The sequence below is a fragment of the Pyrgilauda ruficollis genome, unplaced genomic scaffold (genome assembly GCF_017590135.1).
Source record: "Pyrgilauda ruficollis isolate IOZ18807 unplaced genomic scaffold, ASM1759013v1 scaffold69, whole genome shotgun sequence".
Taxonomy (NCBI): domain Eukaryota; kingdom Metazoa; phylum Chordata; class Aves; order Passeriformes; family Passeridae; genus Pyrgilauda; species Pyrgilauda ruficollis.
The window spans coordinates 2,740,587-2,755,190 of NW_024528710.1; the positions used below are offsets into that span (position 1 = coordinate 2,740,587).

General features: G+C 43.7%; 1 protein-coding gene across 1 annotated transcript in view; it reads left to right on the forward strand.

The window, feature by feature from the left end:
* The window catches only part of CASTOR2 (cytosolic arginine sensor for mTORC1 subunit 2), a 116,556-nt gene that overhangs the window by 50,859 nt on the left and 51,093 nt on the right, over nt 1-14,604 (forward strand). The window contains exon 2 of the mRNA XM_041484926.1: nt 11,313-11,383. Coding sequence (XP_041340860.1) covers nt 11,313-11,383 — 71 coding nt within the window. The remainder of the gene's footprint in view (nt 1-11,312; nt 11,384-14,604) is intronic.

Here is a 14,604-nt window from a genome sequence, read left to right on the forward strand (position 1 = left end):
TGTCACAGTGCTAGGCATGCCTGGAAGTATCTTATCTTCCCTTTTTTAAGTCATCTGATAGCTTCATGAAAATTAAAAGTAACATCTGGCAGCATATTTTCTGTTGTGTCCACTAGCCCCCTTGCAGGTTGGAAGGAAAAATGAAGTCAGAGCATTTCCAGCCATGGAAATGGGTGTTGGCATTGCCCAGCATTACCCTTATTTGGTTTTGGTGGGCCTCAACATAGCTGCACACAGAGGAAGATCCAAGACTATTACTCATTAAGTTCTCCTACTTTGGAGGTGTCTTTTGATGATACAACCTTATATTGTTCTGAGAGTATTTGTTCTTCCCCAAACCTTTACAAGAGGAAGACCGTGTAGTTTTTTGTAGTTTTTTTAATCTTTGCTATTGATCTCACAATTTTAATTTTCTATAAATCTTTATTTTGTTATTTTGTTACTTTAATTTTCTCAATCTATTTTAATACTTATACTGCACAGCATTTAGTGAGGACAGGACATAAGTACATGATTGCAGTGTGCTGGACCTTCATAAGGCCTGGTCATTTTGCAATAAGGATCTTAGGTTGCTTCCAGAGAATGTGTTTGGGGACTCTGTTGGTTACTGAAGCATCTCTTTCCTTTTCTCATTCTGCCCTTCTCTGTGGTAATGCAGTAAGACATACAATTAAATGGGGATTAGAATTTCATGAGAAGTGGTATTTTAAACAGAGCTGCACTTGATTCATTTATGCTTTAAAGGAAGGAGCATAAGGCAAGGGAAAATCTGGTAGTTAAAGTATTAAAATCTGCCAGGGGCATGGCATTTCCTTTAACTTCCAAAATACCTATCCAGTCGAAGACGAATGGAAGTAGATGTTGTCTGTTCCCTCAGGGTCTCACTTCGAAATGTCTTAGTGTCATGCTACCTCTGCTTGTGGAAAGTTTGTCTGAGCATTATAAATGCATTGGATTGGTTCCCACAGACTTGAAATGCCTCTCTTTACAACATAAGATGACCACTGCCATCTAGGTGCTTTTTAGTTTGACTAAGATGACAGCTAGTACTGATTTCTGGTAGTTGGAACCATAAACTGTTACTGAAATGCTGACTTTTTTCCTGATACAGTTCTGTCAGGACCCCTTCCCCAGCACAATTCATCATCGTCTTGGTTTGAAAGACAGGTGTCTGCTAAGGAAGGCAGGAACTTCCCTTGGAATGGAGAATATGACCCCCTCCCCTCTGAATTATTATAACTTTGAAATTAAGGAGCTTTCAGGCAGAGATACAGGAGAAAGAATAACAGTCCCTTACTAGTATGTATGTGTATAACAAAGCAAACAACAACAATGACAGCAACAACAAACAAACAAAACAAAACCAACAACAACAACAACAAAGAAAGAAAATAAAACAAAAAAACTAACCAAAAAGCAGAAAACCCAAAAAAGTCTCTTCCCTGCTCTTTAAGCACTTCCCCTGGCTGCAGTTCCGGGCACGGCCAGCAGGGGCGCTGCTGGCTCCCGGCGGGCCGGGCGGGCGGTGATTCCCCGCGCCTGCAGGGGGCGCTGTGGCCGGGCTCAGGCCCCACACGGTAATGGCGGCCGGGCTGGATGCCGCCGCTCTTACGAGCAGAGCTGCGCTGATGGTAGAAGAAAGGCAGCAGACAGAACCTCACAGTGGTGGGGAAACTCTCCCCACAGCCACCGCAGCCTGTCTGCCCTATGGATGCCGAGAGAACAAGAGCCAGCAGCTGCCCCAGCCCCTTTTTTCCCAGCCCAGTTCTCCCAGTATCTCTGAAGGAGGGAAGCCCCCAGGTAAGAGGGCAGCCAGGTGCCCTTCTCCTCTGAGCTTGGCAACTTCTTTTGTCTCTCCGAAGTACAGGTTGTTATTGTCTCGTAGCAGCAAAAATGGGAGAAAATTCCCTAAGAGCAAAAAACAGAAGGAGAACTCCTAAACCACAACATCTTGGTTGAATAAACAGCTGTTTTCTAGTCACCAAGCAAACTGAACAGCCTTACAAAGAATGTTCCTAAAGCACACCTCTGTGTGATTTGCTCTTTAGAAACATCTACACTTCCTTGTGCTGGGTGCTGCACAGAGAGCGCAAGGGTTCTTGTGCTGAAGCTCTGAAAGGAGCAAAAGCCAAATAGGAAGGCGCTGCAGCCACTTACATCAGCCAGCAAACATATCCCAAATGTCAGAACGTGGCCTGGGAATGGGTAACTCCCTTGACTTCTGGAGCATTGCTTTGAGGCCCTGAATTGAGCTGCTTTTGAGTTGGTGTGACGTCTCTCACACTGGTGGTTCTGCAGGGGGCTGAGCCAGACCCAGCAAAGCTCAGTCCTATGGAGTGACTGGTGTGTTCTTCAGAGCGTGAGAAACAATTGCTCACTTACAAAATTTAAAAAGGTTTATTAAATCTTGACAAAAAAGGACTGCATAAGGAAAAAGTTACAGCGCTGGGAACTGCTCATGTGCATACCACGTGGCTGGTTCATCTTCAAGATGGGCGCTCAGTCTTTTATACCCCTGGGGGTTGCATCAGCCAGCCCTGGCCCCTCCCAAAGTCTGTCAGTCAGCTCTTCTTTGCCATTTATTGCTGGAGACTGCTTTCCTGTAACTTGACTGGAGGTCAGGTGTTGCCATGCCTCAGCCCTAAGCAACAAGCTTTTCCATTCCCGACTGCCCCAGGTAAGGGACACATGTGCACGTCTTCTTTTTACCTGTCCTGCACAACCCAGGCTGTCTGATGGTCACAATACGGGGGGGGGGGGGGAAAGGGAACTATGGGGAGAACAGAGGACGTCTAAACTACAATAACATAATTATACATCACTAAAGCTTTTCTTAATATTCACACCATAATTATCCTTTAATTGCGAGAGCCAATCATCGCAATATCCATCTATAACAAGAGTGGGGGAGCAACAAGGAACATCTGTGGGATGGTGCTGGCCATGACCCTGATTTTGACCCAAGCAGTGACCTACTCTGCATTATCATTTATGACATATATACTTCTGCAGGAGCTCTGGCTTTTGTTTTGGGTGTTGATTTGGCAGCTGGATTTTAGGAACAGTATTCCAAAACTGCAAAATTCCATCTGAGCCATGTAATGCTGACTTGTGGAATAATCTCTCATGTTTTCCTTGGGGCTGGTAGGCCTGGGAAGAAGTTTTATGCTTCTGCCTTTTCTATGGGCTTTTCCTTTGCAGTGTGAAGAGACCAATTTAGAAAGAGTGTTTTGGAAAAGCATTGTTAAGAATAATACCATCTGACATTTTCAAGGCTGAAACTTTGTGGATGGTCTGTATTGACTGACTGTAAAAACCTTAAAATTCTTAAAATGCGTTTCCCACTTTGCTTATGTATATAGGGATCTTTATCCAGAAAAAAAGAATTGGCACAAGAGGAGTTTCCTTTTACTTCATTAACAAAGGAAGCAAATGAAGCTTCCTTTTGGTGCCTCTGGGAGTTGTAGATTTGGTTAACTATGGGTTTATGGAAAGCTGGGTACTGGCACATTTACAACAGTATTTTGTACATAATATGAGCTAGAATATACAGAAATGCTAAACATCACTGGCCTGGGTAATATCCATCTTGAGCAGGACCCAAAAGCAGAGCCTAGGAGAATGAGATCAGTCAGAGGTTGCTTTTGCTGTAAAGGTGTCCTTAGTCATACAAAAAGCTGAAACTTCTCTCTGAGCTTAAAGGAAAGTTGGGGAAATTCTGTTTATTACTTTTTTATTCAGGCTCCTAAATTGTTAATGTGCATTAAATTTGGGGTTGACATGCAGCCTCACAGCATTTGTCCTCAGATTGGTGTGGGGTGTTGGACCTGCTTGCAAGTAGAAGCTCTTTTTGAAGGCCTGAAATGTGCTTCTCCGGCCTCTCCACTCTCATGGAGTATGGCTTGCTGAATCTCCTCCCTCTTTAATTCCCCCGGCACACATGTTCTCAATTGCCACCTGCATTGAAGCTGCAAACATTTCTTGTGCATCTAACTTCCTATACTGAGCACTGGAATTATATTTCAGCACTTTGTGGGAGAACTATTATGTCCCATGCCGTGAAAGTAGTGTCTGTGGTTCCTGTAGGAAAACAAGTCCACAACAGATTTTCTGTTTCTTCATCCTACGTTTCTTCATCTTGGAGGAATATTGTATGAACCTCTTACCTCCAGTGCATTGAGCATGAGTTGCTCCCATCTTTGAAATAAAAAGTGTATGCTCTGCAGTCTGTTTTTCATTGCTGTCCACAAAATAATCACTGGTTTTTCGCTGATCACAATAATAGCTACTATGAACCCCAAATAAATGAGTTTGGATGTACAGCAGCATTACATTTGATGAAAACTCAGTTGTATTGTAGTGTTGGTAGGATTTAAAAGTCAGTATTCTGCAGCAGAGGGCATTAAAGGAGTGATAGTATAATGCCTGATTTGGAAGGGAAAAGGAAATGGGAGTTAGTCTTTTTCTCAGTGTGTGCATTGTTCTGATAGTATAATCCTTCAGGATCCAGGTGGTATCGTGTGTTCACGAGCCTTTGTTGTACATTAAATCATACTTTATTTTCATCTGTAAACCTTAGGACCCACACCCACATCTGTAATGTGTTTCTCAGTTCAGATTTTGGGTTGCAGAAGAGAATTTTGTGGTTAAGGAAAATGCAGTGTTGTACTCCACCTCTCTCTTGTGCTGAAAATTAGTTCAACTTTGACAGTGATCAGGGGATATTGTTACTGCTGTACAGACAAAGTTTTTAAAGCACAGTTACCTTCTGCTTAAATAAGTGATGGGCTTGTTCAAATGGAAAGAATTACTTTTGCATCTCATCTGTGACTAAGTTGACTCACAATAGAGGGGCCTCTGAGAATGCCTGCACACAGGGATAGCAAAGAGAGAAGAGGAAAAGGTGTGTCCGGATCAATTAGTTAATTGTTAGATAATAAATGAATACTCTGCCATTGCACACAAACTAAACCTCTTTTTCATTTACTGCTCCAACTTCTCCTTCAGAGATTTGATTACAGCATTCTCTGCCAGAGCAAGGAGCTCTTGCCATTTCGATGTAAATACTCATTGACCCTCTGAGGAGATTTGAAAAATTGCTTTTCTGTCATTAACAATGATAAATCTGTAAACAGTATTGTTAAAGATGGGGGGGGGAAAGGGGGGGGGGGGGGGGTTGGCATCAAACCAAGGTGAACAGATTAAAGGACTTTAAGAAGTGATGTACACTTTTACAGTTATGCTCTGAGAAGGAAATTGGTACAGGCAGCACTGTACAATGCATCAGATGTAGTTTCATGAAAATTATTTTTGTAATTCTTGATGAAATTTAGGGATATTTTTTTAGGTTTTTGCTATTGCTCTGCTGCTTGTCCTGGGGTGATATTGCACCAACTGAGGCACTGTTGTTTCTGATGTGTTGCTTAAAAAAATGCTGGAGGAGCAACAGCAATAAAACATGAGCAAAGTGCCTGAGATGCTCATTTAATTCCCATTAGCACAATAAATGTGAATACGATGAGGTTTGTTTTGATTTTATATCCCCGTGCTTCTCCACAGGGATGGTTTAGATCTGTATCAGAAATGGAAGCTGAGTCATAGGCTGGCTAGGAGGACCAGAATGGAACAAGGCATTTGATCTGAGTTTCTGGAGCTAACAATGTAACTCTGGCAATTTTGGAGGGAGGTGTTTTTTATTGGCAGTCTGTTGGGTTTTTTTAGTGGATAGGAGTCTTGCCTCATTGTCCAATTTGTAAATCCAAAGACCTTGCAATCTGTATTAGCAGACTGAAATAATTCCTGATGTAATTTATGAGTTTACCTAAAAGAAAGAGAGCTTTCCTGCCTGCCATGTAGGCTTGGGTCAGTGGGAATGGCCATAACCTCCCCTGCTTGCCCAGGGCAGTGTGCCTGCAGCCGTGGGGACTGGATCCTGTAACCCAAGGGCTGTGTTGCTGCCTGCCGCAGCACTGGGTCAGAGGTGCTCCCATCCCAGCAGGCACAGAGGCTGGGAACAGAACCAGTTGCAGGGATCTGGTTTAGCAATGACAGCCTGTCCTGCAGCTGTCCTCACGTAGCTGGCTGTAATGACTGAGGAACATGTTATCTAAGGTAACTTTATCTTTTGGATATTTCTGTTATAGGCAGCTCTCCTGTTTCTTGGGTCTGAGGGCTGTGACACTGTTCACGCTTCAAGTGTCTTCATCCCCTCTCACAGTTATTTATTCCTAAATATTTTTTTTCTGGATAAGGATGGAAAAGCTTTTAAATACAGGGTTTATGTTCTCAGAGAAGAATGTGCTGAGAGGCCTTGCAAGCAGTTTTCTGTTCTCCCTCAAGTGCTCTGGGCTGAGAGGATGTGTCTTTGTCCTTCCTGCATGTTAATAGTTATTATGGTTCCCGCTAATGGTTTTATAGTCTGTCAGCATAGCACAGGCAGCACCTCAGCAGTGCTTAGGATGGCCATGGTTGGTCCATGTTTAAGGCTCTTGCTATTCCTTGATGCTGGCAGTGCTGTGCTGCTTTGGTTCCTGAAGAGACTCATGGCCTGCTGCAGATGATATGTGCTATGGTTCACCTTCTGCCTAAGCTTGCCTTAAATTCACTTTATCCCAATATTGAGGTTCCAGGTATTTCATTTTGACATAAAGAGCAGCAGATTATTTTCTTATCAGTCTCCTGGCCTTGTGGAGCTGCACAGCACCCTGATAGTGTTCTGCAGCTCTGCACAGCCCTGGCAGGAGCTGCAGAAATGTCTCCAGCAGGGAAGTCCTCAGAGGAAATAAGAGGGATGATATTGGTTTTGATCCTCTTGAAGGGACCTCCAGTTCACATTTACAAGAAGTGAGCATGGAGTACAGCGGCCAGAACTAGAGGAGTCCTGCCTCCAACCAGGTAGAGAAAAGGGACCATTTGATCTACTGAACTGTGTGGATCCGTGGCACATCAGAGCCACAAGCACATAAGGCTTTAGTTGGCATTACTGCACTGCGTACCCCAATTCCATCAGATATGTAGGGGCAGAATCCAGCTCCATTTCTGCAGTGACAGGAGGATCCCAACAGCTGACTGTATTGGAAGCTGAAGTGAGCCTGACTGGAAATGAATGGCAAAGCCAGCCCATTCTGCCTGGCCCAGAAAGCCCGTATATCCTTGGCATAGATGGCCTCAGGAGAGGGTATTTCAGGGACCCAAAAGGGCATTGTTGGGCTTTTGGGAGAGCTGCTGTGGAGACAGAGGAAATTGGGCAGCTGAGTACCCTGCCTGGTCTCTCAGAGCCCTTCTGCAGTAGGACTGCTGAGGGTGGAAGAGCAACACGTAGTGATCACTGCCATACCAGTGCCCTGACAGCAACACTGCACCAGCTGGGACTGTGGAACCCCATCCACGGGATGAGTTGAGAACTGGAGAGCCAGGGAGTGCTCAGCAGGACTTACCCATCCTTTAGTAGTCCTCAATGGCCTCTATGTCATTAACAGCACAGGTGTCCTTTACTGCTTTCCAAATATGTCTCACAAGATGTTGCATTGAATCTTCCTCTTGTCATTATTTATAAACTGCAAAAAGGATCAACGAAAATTAGATGATTAGCATGTGTCTTATTCTGTGATAAGAATATATATTGTCATGATAACATACAGAGTGAAACGTACAAATCCCTCCTCATCTCAAATGGGAAGACAGCCTGGAACAAATCCCAACAAATTATGTCTTTCATATTCACACAGATGAACTTGCTGCTGCTGCTTCTAAATTTCTATTCAGTTCAACTGCTTCTTTGCAAGCTTCTGTGTTACTTCCAGACTTTGCGTTTGACCTCCTTGAATGGCATTTAGCCATGGTTTCCTACATGTGGGGAGACCAGCTGCCCACGTGCTTCTGGAATGAATCTTTTCCGTAGGGCAAACAGTTTTGTAACATTACCCTGCTGAGATAACAATTAATTAAGCAGTTTCTTCATAAATTAGGAGGTAGGAGTTGTGGTCTTCCTTTAAGACCATTGCCTCTACTGAACTTCCAAATGACCCAAAGAAGTATTCCCCGAAACTTGTGCTCTGTGTGTGACCCAGAACAAACAGAAGTCACATTCATCCCAGTATTACCACTCTTGTGATCTCAGCAGACCTAGAAGACCAAATGTCTGGAGGAGACACTTCTGGTGTGGACCTGCAAGCACAGCCAAGCTCTCCACTTTCCTGCTCACTTCTCCCATGGAGACTGGAGTACTGTTTGCAAACTGAAATGATGCTGTTGCTGCATCCCGTAGGCACTTTCCTGCTCTGTGCAAGCTTGAGTATTTCTTCCATACACAGTGTAAGCTTTGCCGTTTCAAAGATCTAATCTAATAATAGATTGGTCTACATTTCTGGCATTGCCAGAAAAAGGCATATGTTGTCAGGCAGTCGAAGTCAGCAACAGTGCTTAAGTGGAAATGTGCTTAAACACTGAGAAGGCAGAAATCCAAAATAATCCATCCAAGGTTTGGCTATTAGGAAACTAAAAATACTGTCTTCCTACATATAGGGTTTCCACATGTACTTAGAGAAATACTGTTTGTCTGATGTCTCAAAATTATTAAAGGGTAATTCTTTTCCTTTCTTGGCTTTGGTGTGATAATAGAAGATGCTGTTGGCATTCAGCTTATTGAAGACTGAGTAATTTCTATTTCCTCTTCTATTTAAGAGGAAATAGAAATTATTGAAATAACTCGAATGAAAGAGGCATGTGTAGTGTAATGTGGTAGAGAGATGACATTGAGTTCCTTTTTTCTATCACACAAGGTTTGCAATTCCAATTTTTCAATTTTAGATTTCCTCTGGGAAAAGAATGCATCATTGGCTTGAACTAAGTGAATGTATACCACAAGAACCACTGGTCTCTGTGCTGGTGAAAGACTTCACTTTTAAATTCAGATGACTCTGTGGTCCTGACCTTTTACAGAACTGCACTGAGTTGGGGATTGGGCTTTGAGGTGGTATATGAAGATACAAGGTTTTGACATGAGTTCTGAGGCAGCAATTATGGGATTTCATGTGTACATATCCCTTAAATATCAGCATATTTAGATGTGTGGCCAGAAACTGGCATCTGTCACAATCATTCTTCTTCTGCTGAAGTCAGTGTGTGCACACAGACACATATTACTGTTCTAGTAAAAAATTCTTCTATAAATGCCATCGCAGATCAGGAAAGGTTAGGTTTTTAATATTAATGTTTTCTCCTTTAGGACCTCTAGTTTCTCCCTACTCAGCATGCAACTCAGTCAGGCAGTAGTAGCAAGGAGTTTTATTTCAGTGACTTCTCTGGAGAATTCACCCACTGTAACAAATACTTCTGCCTCCTGGAACCCACCTGAAGCAGCATCCCAGAAGTCCTTTTTGCCCAGCTTCTATTACCCCTTGCACTGGGAGCAGCCTGGTGCAGTTTAGAAGTGATGGTAAAAAAATGGAGCTGCTGCTGTTTTCTGCTTCTTTTGGCACTATTCCTAGAGAGAGTTGAGTCGGTAAATGTGGCTGTCACAGCAGCTATTACCAATGACACAAAATAATTAAGTTGTGGTTTCTTTTGTGGTGGGGCTATGGCTGTATTTTATAATGATATGTCTGTGCTAAGAGGGAGTGTTATGCTTGATTGTTGTGATGAATGCTTCCAGGAAAACAGGACAGGTCTCTAAAGGCAGGTTGTCTAATACTTTCCATGTACATGAAATCCTGTTGGTTACATGGCAGACCACTAATTGAACTGTGTGCTGTTTCCTCTCAGTTTTCTGATGAGGTGATGAGGAGGGCAGCATCCATCTCATTTTTCTCCCTGTTGCTTTTGGAGGGGCTGTTTGTTCTTTTCAGCTAGTCAAAAGAATGCTGAAGCCAGGTTTTCATCTGATTCTTTATGAAGCGATGCTTTCATTTTTTGATGTCTTGAGCCACCAATATGGGGTCCCAGACTTTCAAAAGTCTTGAAGACTTTTTGACACAGATGCTCAGCAGTGCTGAGAAACCCTGGTAGTCCCTGGTTCTTGAATCCTGCTGAATTGTGCTTCATGCAGAGATTACACTGTGAAGATGCTGTGAAATTTGGAGGCCTTGAGAACAATCTCTATTTTTCTAGTATTTAAAATATTTTCTGTAAGTTGTCTCAGATAAATTTGAGAGTATTGTAGTGTAATGGTGAAATCCTGCTCTTTTGTTCTTAGAGATGCATGCTCTCCCTGCTGCACCCAGTTTAAAGGGAAAAATTTCTCCTGGTCTTAGGCAACAAACACAGTCAGTCCACGTGCTCTGGCATTCTCCTGGAGGGGCAGAGAGCCCTGTGGGTGTCGAGGATGCTGGCCAGCACTGTCCTGATGCTCTGCTGAACGTGAACATGAGCTTGCAAAATGTCATGCTAACCTTCCTGCCATTGCTGGGGACCAGCTAGATAGAAGCTGGGGTTTTTTCAGTAGATGTTGATGTACATATGTAGGTGTGTCCGGGGAAAAAAAAAATCTTTTCAACTATATGTAGTGTTAAGCCTTAAGGCTGAAGCTTTTTTTGTTTGTGTGTCTGCAGTGGAAGAATCCCATGTCACATTTGATTTGTATCTGCTGTTAGAGGTGACATTGTGTTAAATGGTGAACGAGCTGGGGGTGCTGCACTGCACGTGGCCTGTGATGTCAGAAGATGGAGGAGCAGAACAGAGGCCACAGGGGATGGGGTGGGGGGACAGCTCAGCCTTGTGTCCATTGCCTTGATGGCTGCTACCACTCTTCCTCGCCAGGAGCACCCAGGAAGGGGAGAGGACCAGCACAGGAAATTGGGATGCTGTCTGCTGGTGGCAAAAGCCTCTGAAGGAGGAAGAAGAGATACTGGGGCTTGGTTGAGAGGTTAGATGTCCAACCTTGATAAGGCAAGAAACTTCAGTGGGCAAAAGGTGTATGTGTGAACCGTGGAAATGCTTTTGGAGCGTGCTGCAGTGAGCAGTCAGTGAGCAAAGTTTTTTGCTTTGTGTCAGTGCAACACAGCAGGTCCTGGATGCAATGGGAAGCCTTAAGGGATATGGTAATTAAGTAACTAAGAACTAAGTAATAAAAATAATAAGAGTGTTACCAGCTTCATTGTGCATAGGCAGGCAGCAGGGAATATGGGTCACACAGTGTGAGCTACCCAGAAATAAAATCCAGGTCTGTTAATGCCTCAGGCCTCTCCATAAACATCAGACTGTGACTCTTTCCTTCAGCACAGCTTGAATGGGAAAGAATTTCCATTTTACGTGGAAGATGAGGCTCTGCTCAGTCCAGGTGCTAATCATGTTCTCCTGCTGTTTGCCTTTGCCAGGTGCAAGTTCTTCAGCCTCACAGAAACCCCTGAGGACTACACCATCATAGTGGATGAAGAGGGCTTCCTAGGTAAGTGTCAGCACGTGCCACTTCGGTATCCAGCATGGGGTGGATGAGGAAAACATGTCATCTCACTGAGACTGTAAACCAAAATGTTTGTAAAACAAGTCTGTTTGTAAGTGCTGGTAGTACAGCTCTGAAAGGTGCTTTGATCACTTGAGCACGCTGTCTCTGCTGCCATGCTGTACAAGGCAATTCAGACATGGAACATGAATATATTTGAATGCTGGGAGAGGATCACACACAAGTCTTAAAGAGTAGTTTGAGCAGGTTTGAAAAAGCAAAACCCTCTGCATATGATTGCATTAAAATGAGCTGGTCTGTGTCCCCAAGCCTCCATAAGTATACCACATCTTGCATTTCCAGCTTCTTGTGAACCCCTGTCTTTGAAAGGAGCACTTGTTTGTATCATCCCTACAGCCTGCACAATGCTGTGGAGTTGTGACTGGGCTCCTTTGGCACATCTGTGTAAGCTGTGATTTATCCCCCTTTCTTGCACCCAGCTTTCCCTGTACTAAGTGTGCCATCTTTACCTGGGGTGGCTGCAGAGGTCAAAGGTGGAGTTGGTCATATGTCGCAGAAGGTGGTTGGCATGTGCTTGAGAGCAGCAGATTCTTAGCATTGTGCAAGAGCTGATGTAGAGAATGGTTTGGCTTTGTAAATGGAAATAGTTTGTAATAACCTTTATCATGTGTGGAGGTTTTGTTTGTAACGGTGTTATTGAGTTGAGGCAATGAGGAAGTGTTGGCCAGCTGTTATTATTTTTGTTCTGTTACTCTTTCTGTGTTTGGAATTAAAAGTCTACACATTTTGAGGTCAGAGAAAATTCATTAAAATATGAAAAAAGAGTATTTCATTCCTGAGTAGGAATTACCTCTTGTGACACTGTAATATTCAATGGTTTTGTAATATACAAACTACAGGAAAAAATTTGAAACTACAGCATCTTTAGTACAGAGTTTTATGATCAGTAACCTTGCTGAAGCTGGCCCTTTTCTGCTTCAGGAATACTCACAAACATGATAGAACAAGCTACATTTTAGACCAGTACACTGGTACCTGAAGACTTTAATAAATTAATCACTAGGCTGAGAATGTTGACTGGATCTTCACAGCTGTATCTGTTTATAATTTGGGAGTTTTGAGGTTTGATTTAAAGTCTATGCCATGTACTTTTGATCCCAGAAGAGGTGACAGAGGGTTCTGCTGCCAAAGTGTCCCATGTTGTATTTTTTAAGGGGCTTGTGCACAAGAATTTTACTTCCAGTGGTAGTATCAGCTTTTTTGTTATCAGTGGCAGCTGAGGAAAATCAATTCTAATTTGCTTTTGCCATGACAGTAGGATGTAGAGCCTCCCTCTAACAGCTCCATTTTAAGTGAAGGCTCACTGAAGAAGGAGAAAGTTTCTGGATTATTTTCTAAGGGGCACAGCACATGGCACAGCAAGAAACCCAGGGATTCTCATTCTTGGGAGGGAGTCTGTGTCACTGAACCTGCAGGTGGGATGTTCCAGGGGCTTGCTCATCTCCAGCACTGTGTCTGTGACTGACATCCATGGCACTCATTTCTCTGCCCAGTTGGCATGACACAGATTTTTCAATTCAGTCACTGGTGACAAGTTGAATTGGAACCACCCCTGTGGAGTCTCCAGCAGCCGCACTCCTGTTTATATCTCTGGAAATTATACTACTTGAAACAAAGGTGAGCTCAAGCAGTGGTCTGGCTCATCCATACTTGAGGGACTGTTGCACTGTGCCCCATTGGTTGTGCTCAGAGCAAATCCCAGGTCTGGCACAACCACTGTCCTAAAGAAGCTGCACATCCCAGGTTATCTTGTGAACCAGGCAGTGCTGCTGCAATTCAAAGCAGCAGTCCTCTCTGGATCGTCTGTTGCCTTGGCTCTCTCTGCCACCTGAGCTTGGTGCTGAAAGTCACAGTGCCCACCTACCTTCCTGTGGCTGTGGTTTGGGGACAGAACAACCTGGGTTTTTTTTCAAATACACTGTGTGCAGTTGGGCTTCTAAAGCAGGGCTTTGCAGGAGACAAGATTAACTTCCAGGCAGTGCATGGGAAGGAGGGAGTATGCTAAGGCCATCCTCTGCTACAGCATGGTGTGGAAGCCAGGTGCAAAACCCAACCTAGTAGTAGTGTCACAGGGCTGCTGGCTTCATCACCTTTTCTGTGCTTTGCCTTCTAAGTGATGATCTGCTGGTGAGACCTGTATACATCACATCCTGCTAACTCTTCTGTCACAGCCCCCATATCCTTTGGGTTTGTGTCCAGCCCATGTTCTTCTTTATGAATTGTCAGCACCACATCCAAAGCTTCATCTCAGGGTTAGCCCAGTGTGCTGTTCCATCCCTGCTCCTCAATTCAGTTGGTGTAAGTTTTTCATAGTCTGGAGAAGTCCAGGAGAAGTCACAGTCTAGCTAGAAATGTCTCAGTAAGAAAAAGTTCACTTTGTATATCCCTAATCAGCACATGGGCTTGAACAGAATCAAAATCTCTGAGTTGCAGCATCCCACCTTCTTGCAAAACAGCACCAATTATGTCTGCCTTGAGTGCATCAGCTGCCTCTTGTCCTGAGTAGTGAAGTGCCAAATTCAGCTCAAAAATTACAGGGTAGATCTGCACCTTTGATGAGCAGTTCAGATAGCAATTCCAACAGTAAATGACTTCCTTTTTCTTTTCAGGTAACTTTTTTTCTTGCAGTGCTTAGCAAACTCAGTGTAAGTCTCTGAAGGATAGGTTTTTCTGGGTGGGAAATAAGAACCTTTCTTTCTCAGGCACATGTATGAATTCCTGCTGCAGCAGCAATGAGAAGGTTCTGTTAGGTGGCATCTTCCATGATAGCCAGGCCCTTTCTCCTGCACATCACAAATACCACTGATGGGAAAAGAGCAGGCTGAAGAAATACCAGCACTTTTATCAATCCTTGAGATTAACACTTGAAACATACTGACATGCAGTAATCATTCCTAACTACTTTGTCAAAAAATAATCTCTAGGCTTGTTCCACTGCGAGCAGCAAGTTGGGCTGGTAAAGCAGTCATTCTTTTTTCTCCCCAGAAAATGTGCACAGTGCAATGCTTAACCTGCTTAAGCATTCATCGTACTGAAAGGGAATGGCTGCAGCCTAATTCTTTGCTTTTATTCCCTGGTGGTGAGGTGGGGATTATATTTGCACAGAACCTTGTTTGTTCCAGTGGTTGTTTCTTGGGCTTTGACCT